This window comes from Cyrtonyx montezumae, unplaced genomic scaffold, assembly GCF_038088225.1.
Source record: "Cyrtonyx montezumae isolate F1298 unplaced genomic scaffold, pur_monq_1.0 scaffold_3, whole genome shotgun sequence".
In the NCBI taxonomy this organism is placed as follows: domain Eukaryota; kingdom Metazoa; phylum Chordata; class Aves; order Galliformes; family Odontophoridae; genus Cyrtonyx; species Cyrtonyx montezumae.
In genome coordinates, this window is record NW_027072034.1 from 94,879,339 (window position 1) to 94,892,315 (window position 12,977).

Genomic DNA, 12,977 nt, shown 5'->3' on the forward strand with positions numbered 1-12,977 from the left:
TGAAGGAAAGATCCAGTCAGCCCTAGGAGCACAGGTGAAAGCAATTCACCTGTGTGACCAGAAGGGATGGAGCCAGGCTGCACCCCTCTTAGATTTCTTGTAAGGACTGACTGCCACTGAGGAAGGCTCTCTTGTTGGAGATTCCTCCTTTGTGGAGTTCCTTTCCTGTGTGCCTGTAGATATTTGGAGACCAGTGAGCATTCATTTTCCTTCTCTTCTAACACCTCCTTGGTTGTGCTGGTCTCTTTGCTTTTGCAACCTTTAGGTATGTTGAAGTCATCTGTTGCTTGTGTGAGATACTACTTACTGAGTTGGTGTGAACTGGTCTTAGCTTGGATTTTGAAATGTGGATGATCAAAGGGTACAAAACAACTCTGGTTTCTCCTCTAGGAGCTCAGCTTGCAGTAGAAATTAAAGGTGTTTCTTGTTTGTAAATGAAAAGTGATGAACTCCCTTAGTAATTTAAAAGACCCCAAGCCTTCATCTAAACATTTTCACTATGGTACTGATACAAACTATCACACCTCAACACAGCCATTACCCTAAAGACATTTGTGTTCTCTATGCTCCAGTTCTTTGAAAAAAAATATAATAATAATTGGATGAAAGTGATGCAAAGATATAAGTTTGTCAAGGTCAATCTGTCTCAAAAAACAGTGGTGAAATATCATTTCAGGATGTGTTCTGGTTCTACCTTTATAGCTTCCTTTGTGTGGATTGGTCCACACAGTGCCTCTCAAGGTGGCTTATTTAACTTGCCAACCTTATGTTTAGTCTTCTGGCTACAGGAAATTACTGTTGGTTTCACCTTTACACCAAATGTACAGCTGAATGTCTTCTGGCAACGTGGAAGTTGTCAGCTGGAAGATTTTATATTTATTTGAGAACTTAATGCTGCAGAGCCAGACAAATGGTACTGGCCTGTGCAAGAAGTAAATCATCTCACTTGTAAAGCAACTGCTGCTTTTCCAAAAAAGATCTTAATGTACATAGCAACGCTTTCTTACTTGTGGTCAGTCACTGTTCATCTGCCTGCTGCTTCACTGGATCTGGTTCTGTTCACTTTTCTACCAGTAGGAGTATGCATTTACATCTATGCTCTTTAGCCTGCACACATTATCTGTTGGCTAACTATCTGCTGCTGCTTGCTAATTTGGGGGCAAATTGATTTGATGCATGGGTCCTTCACTGCATAAGGAACTGGCTGGGTGGTCACACTCAGAATGCAGTCAATGACTCAGTGTCCACATGGAGCCTGCCTAGTGAGGTTCCTCAGGGATCAGTGCTGGGACTGTTGTTATTTTTGTAGGCAGCATGAAAAGTGGGATCAAGCACATCCTCAACAATTTTGCTGATGACATCAAGCACAGTGATGCAATTGACAGGCTGGAGGAAAAGTTTCTATCCAGAGGGACCTGGACAGGCTTGAGAGGTGGGCCCATGCCAACCTCATGAAGTTCAGCAAGGCCGAGTGCAAGGTCTTACAGCTGGGTCAGGGATATCCCAAGCACAGATACAGGTTGGGTAGAGAATGGCTTGAGAGCAGTCCAGAAAAGAAGGATTTCTGGGGAGTGTCATCTGATGGAAGATTCAACGTGAGCTGGCAATGTGTCCTTGCAGCCCAGGAGACCAACTGTATCCTGGGCTGCATCAAAAGAAGTGTGAGCAGCAGGTTGAAAGAGGGGGTTCTGCCTTTCTGTTCTGCTCTTGTAAGACCCCATCTGGTGTACTGCATCCAGTTCTGGAGCCCCCAGCACAATAAGGGGCATGGAGCTGTTGGAACAGGTCCAGAGGAGGACCACAAGAACAATCAGAGGGCTGGAACAACTCCCCTGTGAGGACAGGCTGAGAGCTGGGGCTCTTCAGTCTGGGGAAGAGAAGGCTCCAAGGAGACCTTGTAGTGGCCTTCCAGTACCTGAAGGGGACCTACAGGAAAGCTGGGGAGGGACTTTTCATATGGGCAGGTAGCAACAGGATCAGGGGAAAAGGCTTTAAACTGGAAGAGGGCAGATTTAGACTAGATATCAGGACGAAATTCTTTACTGTGAGCGTGATGAGACACTGGAATGAGTTGCCTAGAGACATTATGGATGTCCCAACCCTGACAATACTGAAGGCCAGGTTGGATGGGGCTCTGGGCAATCTGATCTAGTACTTGCTCTAGTGGTTGGTGGTCCTGCCTGTGGCAGGAGGGTTGAAACTTAATGATCTTTGAGGTTCCTTCCAACTTAAGCTGTTCTATTGTTCTTTGATTAGGAAGAGCTGTGTGTGAGGTGTACAAATATTACCTAGTCTTCTACCATACATCAACAAATCTGTATGTTAATGGTCTGGTGATCTCTGACTATCCACCCTCTCCAGTAAAGTGTTGTGGTAATTCTGGAAAGGGCACTCTATGCATCTCCTCTTCTTTCAAAGTGGTGGTATCAGTGATACTTTGATAGTGCAGTGTGCAGTAGGGCTACAGTAGGAAGTAATGGGTAAAACTTTGTATACGATAGTCTGTTAAACTGAAAGATTTCTGTAATCTCTGAAAAGTTTTTACAGTTCTTCTATGCAGTTTTTTCTACCATCTTCCTTCATTTGTCACAGATAGAAGCAGAGTAAGGGCCAGACTTGCTATAAGAAAGCAGGCTGGTAACTTGAAAATTTAAAATTAAAAGTACGTTACACAATCACGTAGGAAGAATTTCATGTTACAGGGTTGTTATATTTTTTTTAAATACTGATCTAATTATAAGTTAACATAGAGACTTGGGGCTTGTAGGGCCTTCAAATTTCAGTGGAAACGTTGGCTTTTATGGTTCTCCTGACAGTTCTACTGTTTCTTCACAAAATGTGTAGAGTTGTAATGAAGTAGGTTTTACTGGACTCTGGCTCATTCCTACTAGCATCAGTATGGTATACGCTTTCTGACTGGTACAGACGTAGTGGTCTGCCCATCCTATCTAGAGATAACTTTACCTTATGTTTTTGACATTTTGTTCTAACACTTACTTTCAGGATTCTGATTCTGCTTATGCCTCTTCATTAGGCGTAGCTTACGTAATGTATGTCCTATCTAAAACTGTCAAATTAACTATTTAGCTTTTTTTAATTCTTTCCTGTGTGATAAGGACAGAACTTCCTTGCATACAAATTGTCTATTTGTATATTTGATCTCACTATCATTTAGAATATGTCATCTTAAACCTACAGATATTGCCGTGGTCATCTTGGGTAGTTTTACCTTCTTGATAACAGGGCGGGAGTTGGTATTTTGGTGGCTGGGAAGATGGTATGATAGGAGATAACCTTACTGACCTGCAGTACTGCTCTGGGGAGGTAAGTGATAACAAAGGAGGCAGCTGTAAGGGTGGTGAAGGTGATCCCCCACACTCATGTACAGGTACTTTGCGAGGCTGCAGGACATCCATTGCCACATCAGCATGGCTAAGCTGGGAGTTGCTCTGAAATGTCATAAACTTGGACTCAGGAATCTTGCTGTAGTACTTGCAAGAACAGTAAACTAATGTGAGCAGAACCAGCCCAACAGTGACACAAAGACTGCTTAGTAAGGCCGTTGGAGGCTTTATGATATTGAAGTCATCCCAGCCTTGAAGCGTAGGCACAGTACTGTTGAAAGACCCACCAAATGGCTTTGTGGAGGGAAAGCAGTTATCACTATATGAAATGTTGAAGATGACATCAATCTTGTATTCTGGTAACATTGCTTGAATGAAATGTGGGCTAACATATCCATCCGGCACTCGTAGCTTGCTTAGGGCTTCCTGGATTTCCTCTTTTGCGCACCAGCTGGAAGGTCTGTTGGCACTTGTACACAGCGAACTGTTGTACCATGAGATTAGCGTGGACCCAGGTTTGAGAGTGCTCACCACAATGTCTTTGGGATTGGTGGAGTTCAAATATAAGGAGAGCTTCTCTAGAAATAAGCTAATCCTTTTCCTCTCTCTCAAGAAGGAGTAGTAACTGTTTTTGGTTCTGATGGTGTAAAGGTGGCATGGTACATGTGTGGGCTTCAGAAGCGAAATGGTAAAGGACTGCCAGGCAGTCAGTCCCCCTGAATCTGTGGCAGACAGCACGAACTCTTGAGGTGAATACTGGAAATCAATATCAAGGGGATAGCCATGCATAGTCTGCTGAGACATATTAAATTGAAGCCAGCTTTCTGATCCCACTGGAGAGCCATCAGCTGGAATTAACTGTAAAGATAACTGAGTTGAATTGCCATCTTCCTCATCGTAAAATGTGTTGGCAGATACAGGAAGAGAGAACAGGTATCCAATGGTTGCTGTTACGAATTGGATTGAATGAACGACCTTTGGAGAAGTGTTTGTTTGCCCTTTAGAGAGGAACGAGGAAAAGAAAAGGGTTATGAAGAAAATCTGGTATTGAATGATAGCAAAGAAGTCTTGCCATTCTCAAGGGATTACGGAATATGTTATCAAGGAGACCTCTGAGGTCATCTAGGCAACCTGCTCAAAGCAGAGCTGTAACCAACGTGAAGGGACATCAACTATGGCTTTGCCTACCTGAAAAGAGTAACTGACTACAACCGCTGCATCTTTTGGGGAGATGCGTTGAAGAGTTGTAAATATTTCTCCATGATTGCACTAAGAACAAAATACATTAGTAACCTTTACTTTCCCCCTAACCTTTTAAGATCCCTAACCTTTTAAGATCAAACGCTATTCCGTGTGAGATTGACTGAAATACACGGATGATAACTATATCTACCACTTTGTTTTGTTTATTTTATCTGTATTCTTTCAAACCCAACACTAACAAGAGCAGTTCAGCATTATTATTTTTTTTAATTTCCTTCACGTGGTATGATAAATAATTCTCACTGTTTTAGAAATAAGAAACAAGCTTTAGTTTTCTCTTCTTTAGCCTTCATTCAACTGATGGGCCTTACTTAAAAAGGCCGAGTGCCCATTACATCACACTGCCTTTGGCCTGAAAAAGACCAAGGAAAATGCTGAGAACTGGTAAAGGAAACTTTAGACTCACTTCACTTCTACTGAAACTTAAGATAAGCTTGTAATAATATTGTAAAGCATTGCCCTTGATCACATCTTAATGACAATTTCTTGTGCTCTTGGGTGTAAATTTTACATGTGACTTTATAATTCTTCTGTTATGTTGAAGCATGTTTAGCAGCCATGTGTTTATTGAAACAAATGTGAAGACACTTCTATCTAGTGTAATCTGTTAGTAAGGTCTTCCCCAAAACGTATCTTAATATAATATAAAGAAATACCACAGTATGCTTCTCAAATGATGGATTTACATCATGTTGGCAGGCAAGTATTTGTGTTATAGGAAGTTTATGTGACCTTAGAGGTCCTTACTTGTACAACTGGATAGTGCATTAAAATCACTGGGGACTATAGTATGAAGCTGCCCAGCAGGAGGCTGCATAGTACTCCGATATCTTAATTGCCAAAGGGTCTGGGATGGGTATCTCGTTAGCAAGTTTCCCTCAAATGATTTATATTCATTCCCAAATTAAATTTACAGGAGCTTTTTGCCATGTGCTCGCACAAGCTGAGATTCCCACTGCAGAAAAGTGTATGGTTTCTGAGTAAGATGTTCTCTTTGGAAACAGAAGCAAGGCTTGAAGAAACAACACTCAGCTCTGTAAAGAATTGGTACAGCTCTGATGGTGAGTGCTCCATTAGATTTAGAGATGGAGCTCACTTATGAGGTCAATCTTAGCACGTGTTATCGTTTCATTTTCTACTGACAACACTAAACATAGATTTCTTGTCTGGGAGTTTCATGAGAGTCTTGGGGTTTTCTTTGCACTATTGAGCTGTGCCTGTCATTGAGAATAATTTCAGGTTAATCAGGCAAACACAGGGTGCCAGCACCATCACCCCACTTCTGGAGATGGCAGATACACTGCCTGGGGCAGCATTTGCCTTGGCAGCAACACATCTGCCCAGTTCGTAGAGCTCGTGTGAATGAATATATAAGCAGACACTAAGTAAGCTGTGAGGAAGGTAAAATGTAGTGATGAATTTGAAAAGGAAATGTCTGACTATTGGGTCAAGCTTGCTGGCAGGCTGAAAGAGTAAGAGGGAAGATGAGAACTTGGAGAAATCCCTCTATCTGTGAAGAAGATGTTCATTTCTTCTTGCTAGATCTCATTTATGTGTGTTTTCAATGCTAGGAAAGGGAACAATCTAGTAAAACAGAGCCCTAAGGCTCATCCTCTCCTTAGATACTACTACCTAATACAAAAAAGAGGTTAATTCAAAAGGCACAAAGTTGAGGGCATGATGCTTTGAGTGTTCTGACTGCACCATTCTGGTACCAGAGACCAACAACACCTTGCAGGATCACTAAGGAGGATGATGACATCAGTATGTAGAAAGGCATTTTTTTTTACCTGGAGTTTTATTCTGAAGCTCTTGTGAAAAGGAAGATGTAGGAAGAATCCCTATACTTTCTGTAGACTGTAGTGCTTCATCAGTAGGAAATTGCAAGCTACTTGCTTCCTGGTGTGGTGGTGGTAGTGTCTGAATCAGCTCTGTGAAAACAAGGTATTATTTATTGTAGTGTTTGGTAGAAGATTGCTTAAATGTATGTAAAATATCTTATTTTAATAATTTGCTATACAGTTGGGAATATGTTCTAAAACCTTTTATGGCATGTATTTAAGAATTCTGTCTACATCTGCCAGCGAGGTTAGGGCCATGGGAAGGAAGCTGGAGAAGAAAGCAGTGTGGGTCTGAGTTTTAGTTAGACTCTTATCTTGTGGCTGTAAAGTGAGCTGGCTTCTGATCTTATCTCTGGAACTGGTTTGCTACGTGGGCCTTGAATACATCAGCACCGCTCTTCAGCGGGAATACCGCGGTGAGATTGCTCTGTCCTTCAGTGGGCTTTGGCATATTGCGTTTTTTCTGTCTTAATTTCTCAGCCATTGAAGTACGGAATACTGCAATAAAAATACTGCAACAGTGTTGTAAAATACTTGCAATGCTTTACACCCTTGATGTGTTAGGCATTAGTTTTAATAACTTGTAAATCACAATTCTAGATTTTAGTCATTAGGTGAAAATGCTGTTGGAAAGCGCAGTGTTTGAGGGAATAACAGGACTATATTTCCTGCTTGGGTAATGCTCAACTTCCCCTTTGGAAAATCAATGAAGCCTTTACTCAGGCAGTTTCTCTCACCGGAGCAGAGAGTTCTGAAAATCTCTAGATGGACTGTGTTTGCAAATGTTAATAGCAGTATCATGGTAGTGTTGTCTAACTGGGCTTTCACAGCTGGTTGCTTAGACACCTGATTACAAACCTAAACATTTCAAGCTGCTGTTTTGCACTCTGGGTATAGGCACAAGGGATTACCTGTGCAACCTGCTCTAGGGAGCTGCTTTGGCAGGGGGGTTGGACTTGATGATCTCTAGAGGTCCCATCCAACACCTACAGTTCTGTGATTCTGTGATAGGATAGGTCTAGAAGTGCTTTAGAAAGAAAATATTTCAGAAGAGCATTTACTGGGCCAGTTCTATACAAACAGGGGCAATGACTTTGCTGTAGAATGAAGGAATGGTTTGGCTCTGAATGCCTGAACTCACTTGGTATTTAAATTCTGTCGTATATCTTTTTAAAGGTATAATGGAAGCAGATTCAGGCATAATCTTTCAGACTTACCCAACTGGTGCTATGAACATGCTATCTCTTGAAGTCTAACTTATACTTAAGCCTGACTCAGATTTATGCACTTGGAGGAGGACTATAAGGGATGTCTAGTCTAATTTTTCTCTCTGGAGGATGCTCAGCAACATTTGTGTCATTTCTGATAAAGATTTGTTTCTGTGTTCTTAATTACATCCACAGTGTTCCCTGAGCAATCTTATCTAATGCCTCATTATCCTTGCTCTGAGAAAGTTTATCTAGTGTTTAACTTACATCAACTTAAGTGTATTAGTCATTAGTGCTGCTTTTGTTCCCACGGGATGTGGGATGTGGAGAGCAGTTCTTTCATCTTTTCAGCAAGCTGTTACATAAATTTGAATTTTTCCTCAGTCGTCTAGATTAATTATTTCCATTTATGTCATGTTTTCTAGTCTTCTGACCATCATTGTATTCCTTGGGATCTTTTTCAATGGGTCCATATCTTCCCTGAGATAGGACAGCCAGAGCTGGGTCTGGCTGTCATTAGGGGAAATGCATGAAATTGAGTGAAAAAATCACTTTCCCTTACAAGGAACTCCATTGCTGACATATCCAAAGCACAGCACGGTTGTGCTGATGCAGAGTAAATGAAGTTGATCTATTGATAGGACTCTCACAGTAGAAAATAACACGAAGGGAAAGTTAAATCTTAAAACGTACCTGTCATACTGTTGAACAGATGAGAAGTGGCAGTAAATAAAGTCACCAGGGTTAATTCTATGGCATCAACAATGACATCTGAGATTTTGTGTGACTCCAGGGTAGGCTTGGTGATGCTTGGCAAAATCATTCCTGTTCCCAGATCTCTGCCTGAGTGCAATTCCTTTGTGGATAAAATGCTTGCAGACTGCTTCTGTGTTTCAAGCATGCTATTACCATTAATAGAATGTGTATTTGGTGGTGTAAGAGTAAGAACTGGAGTGCTATCAGCGTGGGACAGAATGAGCAGACTTGATTCATAAGGTGTTTCAGCTTCATCAGGGAAAAGGCTGTACAAAAAGCTAGAAAAGTAGGCTGATATTTCAGTATGGAAATTCAATTTGGAATAGAGGATCTGTGCTTCTGATTGGATCACGGAAGAAACTGTGCTTTTTCCTTTGATAAATGGAAGCCCATTGGATGATGGCATAGTTGGAGAAGACTTAGTTAATCGTCCATGGCCGTGAGCTAACTTCTGGCTCGGGCTACTGCTTGATGGTAAAGATGAAAGCATGTAATTGATGGGAAATATGAAATGAGATGAAGCTGTGGCTGTTAGCAAAGTGTTAGGGAACAGAGACAGAAACCTCTCTGGAGATGGGGATGCACTGGAGAGCATTTCAGATTTTGGAAAGTGGCTTTTTGCCTTATCACTGTAATCTGGCATTTCTTGTGGCAAAAATACATGAAGATCCATCTTTGAAGAAAATACCTCTGTCAAGGTATGAGGCCGTTCATGAAGAGTGTTTATCATCAAAGTGTACGTAGGTCTGGAGAACAGGTCTGTATTTGAGGTGATGTCCTGTAGGAAATGGAATCCATATACTTCTGTTTCACTAGAATGGAAATATGAGTTTGTCTGAGGCACGTGAGGCTCAGGTTGCTGTAGCAGCAAGGACATGCCAGGAATTCTAGTGGGCAGCACTTCCAGCTCAGTGAAGAGAGTCACTGATTTAGGAACCAGTGAAGGTGAAAGTTCTGGAGTACTAGTGTCTCCAAACACAACAACTGCTGCTGGATTATTAGTTGGCAAGTCCTGTGCTGAGTCCATTTTTAAGGTGACTAAACTTTCTTGGCTTACAAGATGGATGTTCTTCTGCAACTTGTAACTTGCTGTTGTTATACTCTCTTCATATAAACTCTGGGTGGGTGATACAGTAAGTTGTAAGAGTAAAGGACTTGGCACGGCAGAGAACAAAGGATGGGGAGCAACTGCAGCTGGTCTCTGAGTAATTCTAATTACTTTCAACATAGGCGTTGGTGTGATCATTAATTGCCTGCGCTGTTGTCTTGGAGACTTTCTTTTGTAACTTCCTCTCCTAAAAATTCTCCAGCCTGAAATTTCATATCCTAGGAGTTGTGAGAGATGATGTGAATCAATATTGCGTTGGAGGACTTGAATGAATTCGCGGAGCACAGCAAGCTCTCCACACTTGACAGGCCAGGAGAGTCCTACATAATGGTTCACTGTGAAGTCAATGTGTGAAGTGTCTCTGGCCAGCACAGTCAGGTTCTGCAAGTCTCTATGCACCACATCTGTGTACTGCAACAGGGTTACTAGGGAGGAATCCAGATGGAGATATTCAGCAATCGTGTACGCGATATAGAGACGTTCCTGTGCTTCCAGGGTTTTGGATCCAGTAGAGAGAATGATTTCAGCAGAAGTGACGGGAAGTTCCTTCCCACACCTGTCCGGATTGGCGCTGAAATTCCAAAATTGCATTGGTTATTTATCTGACCCCACTCACCCACATTTTGTAAAGATACTCGTTTGAGTTTTATCCATTTTCCTATGCACATATATCATATATAACCTCACCTCTTCATCCAAAACTTTCTCCTACTGGATATGTGAATGTTCTACCCTCCTTTAACTCAGCAAGAGCTATGTTTGACCCCACTGCTGATCTAGAGCATGGCAGCATGATTCGGATTTACCAAATACTACCATTATGATGCTGACTTTAAAGTAATTCAATTAAAAGATTTGTTTGTTGTCTATCAGACTGGAAATTATTCTTTCTTATATTAAGAAAGAATCCCAGTATCATTAGTGGAAGTTGGAAGCGTATTGCAAAGGTAATTGATGGCCTTGCCTCTTTCCCCATAGAGGAAGAGCTCCAGTTCCCAGCTGGGGCAGGGAGGCTGGAGGATCCCTTGTCAGCAGCCAACTAGAGCATCAGCACCCCACTGCTAGCAGGCTTGCTTTTCTTTCTTTTCATTTTTTAATTCAGATTTGGGCAAAGGCCCTTCGCAGCTGACGGTACTCACTGGTGCCTGTTTGGCATGTGGTTCATGCTCTTCTCTGTGTCCAGGAATAAAATGCTGTCCTGAACATGGATGGTGAACTTTACAGTAGTGATCTGGGTGCACATTCTTCCAGAGGCAGTTATGCTCAGCAGGTACGCTCCAGTCTCCCCAGTCATTGGCAGTCCTTGCAGCATGTTTGTGTTGGGATTGAAGTCCAGCCATCTTGGCAAATTTGCACCACTGGCTAAAGTGACCTGCTCCATGAGAGGAAGGAAGTTCAACAATTACAGAAAGGAGTTAGATGTTTCTAGTCTATGTAGGTTGCTCTGAAAGTAATGCTTCCTTTTTATTTCCATGGAAACTACAATAGAGATGAAGAACACAATTATGCTGGTTCATAGAACAAATTCTCAGCTACAAAACACTATTTTTCAGCATCAGCTATGCATTTTCAGCACTGATGAGCAAGAGCCACATGCCTCACTCATACAAATCCGCCTGTCAGAAACATGGTTTGTCTTTCGTGTCACTATTGTCACTGCAGAAATACACCACCTCAGAGTGCTTTCATCCACTCTTTGGTGTCCATAAATGTTCACCAAGTGTGGATGGATGTCAATGGGTGCCATTTTTTCCATGTGAAGGAATTCAGTGACACACTTCATGCGCACTTCTGTGTCAGATACCAGCTTGTCAGACTGCCCCCTGCTGCTATGTGTCACACAGCAACAAAATGTAATGGAATACTGTTGGAAAGGTTCAACCCTTACTGCCGTACCACCGACATCTGCCTCTGATATTGTGGGTCATCATCATAAAATAGAAGGCATTACTTTTGGAGCAGACCCTGTAGTGTTACAGCTAGAATGGTCTAAATAGGAAAAACAAGTCCAGAAACAGCTGCAAATGAGCTGGTGTTCCAGAGCTGGTGAACCTCAGTCTTTCTGCAGTGCTTGTCACTATGTTTAAGAGAACAAAACAACTCTGCCCACTTCAAAGACCTCACATTCTTCGTGCTGCAGGTATACGAAGTACACCCCGTGCGTGGGTTTTCTCTATTTGCTTACTAAGTGACTGTTACATCGGAAAAGAGCAGTGGTTACCTTTTTGCCATTGTTTCTTATTCTTTAGAGTGCAACTCTGAGGGAGACTTCTATTGAGTTAATTTTAAAAATAACGTGAATACCTATTTGCTGAAGGTTTCTACCAAGAAGTGCATTTAGCAGCGTTACCTTGTACTGAGTTATCGCACCCTGAAAGGCAAATACTGGCACTGGAAAACAGAATATCTTTCCCACGAGGACTGTTTCATCTGGGATTCCTTGCAGGGCCTTTGTTTCTTCACACGTGTTATCTGACTCCTTGACAACCGTAGAGGACGTGTTTACACCGACACATGCCAGTGCAAAGAGAAGAGGGAGCGCAGGTGAAAACTGCATTGGGAGTGAGCAGGACCCTGTGGCAGGACACCTGCTGACGGTGCCTGCGGGGCTCCTGCGGGCATCCATCCTCTGGCAGCAGCTGTGTGCACCCTGCTAGCAGATAGGTGCTGCTACTTCATTGCACTTTCGATCTGTAAGGGAAAGGGGAGGAAAAAAGAAAACCAAACCACATGCACTTTAGATCAGTCTATTTTATCTTGTGAGGGAGCAGGAAGGTGTAAAATGAAGCAAGGCTTAAAGCAGCATCTGTTAGAAGCCCTCCAGTCTATTTGTTTCAGCCCACAGCTGGATCTGGGGTGGGCTGTAGACTTTTTAAAAGCCTCTATACTCACTGCTGCTGCTCCGTTCAGCTGAAGATCCCTCATGGGAAAGTACCTTGTAGCACAGAGACAACCCATAACGCTTCTCAGCTGCTGTTGCTCCCATCGCTGTTCCTGTTCAGATGAAAGACCCCTTGGTCTCCAGGAGCTGAAATGTTACACGAGGGCCTCCTCGGGGGGGCCTTCAACATATGGCTTAGAAGAGCCAGATGACAGAGCAGTAACCCGACCTGGCAGGGTTTGTGGTGTCCTGGCGGCAAAGGGAAAAACCTGGTGTGGCGTGAAGCAAACTGAAGGCAAAGACAGAGTTTGGACTCCTGCTGCTTTGACTTGCTGCTGTTTTTCAGAGGAGAGAAAAGCAGTGCTAAGAAGTAAAATGGCACCTGCAGATGTGAGGCTCTCACAGAGCTGGGAGTGGCTTCCAAAGCTAACACCTTTTGCATGAGAGGGGCCTGCAGTATGCCTTGTCTGTTCTGCTTAGGGTAGGTTTATTTCAAAGCATGCAAGAGAAAAATATTTGTAGGCGGCAGCTGCAGTATTTCCTAAACCAACTGATACAGCTGGGAAAGCCTGAACA

The 12,977-nt window shown here is 42.6% G+C and overlaps 2 protein-coding genes across 2 annotated transcripts; both read right to left on the minus strand.

Annotated features, from left to right (window-relative positions):
* Positions 1 to 2,981: 2,981 nt before the first annotated feature.
* LOC136051595 (dystroglycan 1-like) lies at positions 2,982 to 9,053 on the minus strand. The gene is made up of 3 exons (XM_065741095.1): positions 8,350 to 9,053; positions 6,398 to 6,538; positions 2,982 to 4,342 (listed from the first exon to the last, which is right to left on the minus strand). The coding sequence occupies exons 1-3, from the start codon at positions 9,005 to 9,007 to the stop codon at positions 3,168 to 3,170; spliced, it is 1,974 nt and encodes a 657-aa protein (XP_065597167.1). The 5' UTR covers positions 9,008 to 9,053; the 3' UTR covers positions 2,982 to 3,167.
* A 69-nt stretch (positions 9,054 to 9,122) lies between these two features.
* LOC136051438 (dystroglycan 1-like) lies at positions 9,123 to 12,146 on the minus strand. Its single transcript, XM_065740879.1, has 4 exons — positions 11,871 to 12,146; positions 10,660 to 10,892; positions 9,292 to 10,076; positions 9,123 to 9,190 (listed from the first exon to the last, which is right to left on the minus strand). The coding sequence occupies exons 1-4, from the start codon at positions 12,144 to 12,146 to the stop codon at positions 9,123 to 9,125; spliced, it is 1,362 nt and encodes a 453-aa protein (XP_065596951.1).
* Between the last annotated feature and the right edge of the window lie 831 nt (positions 12,147 to 12,977).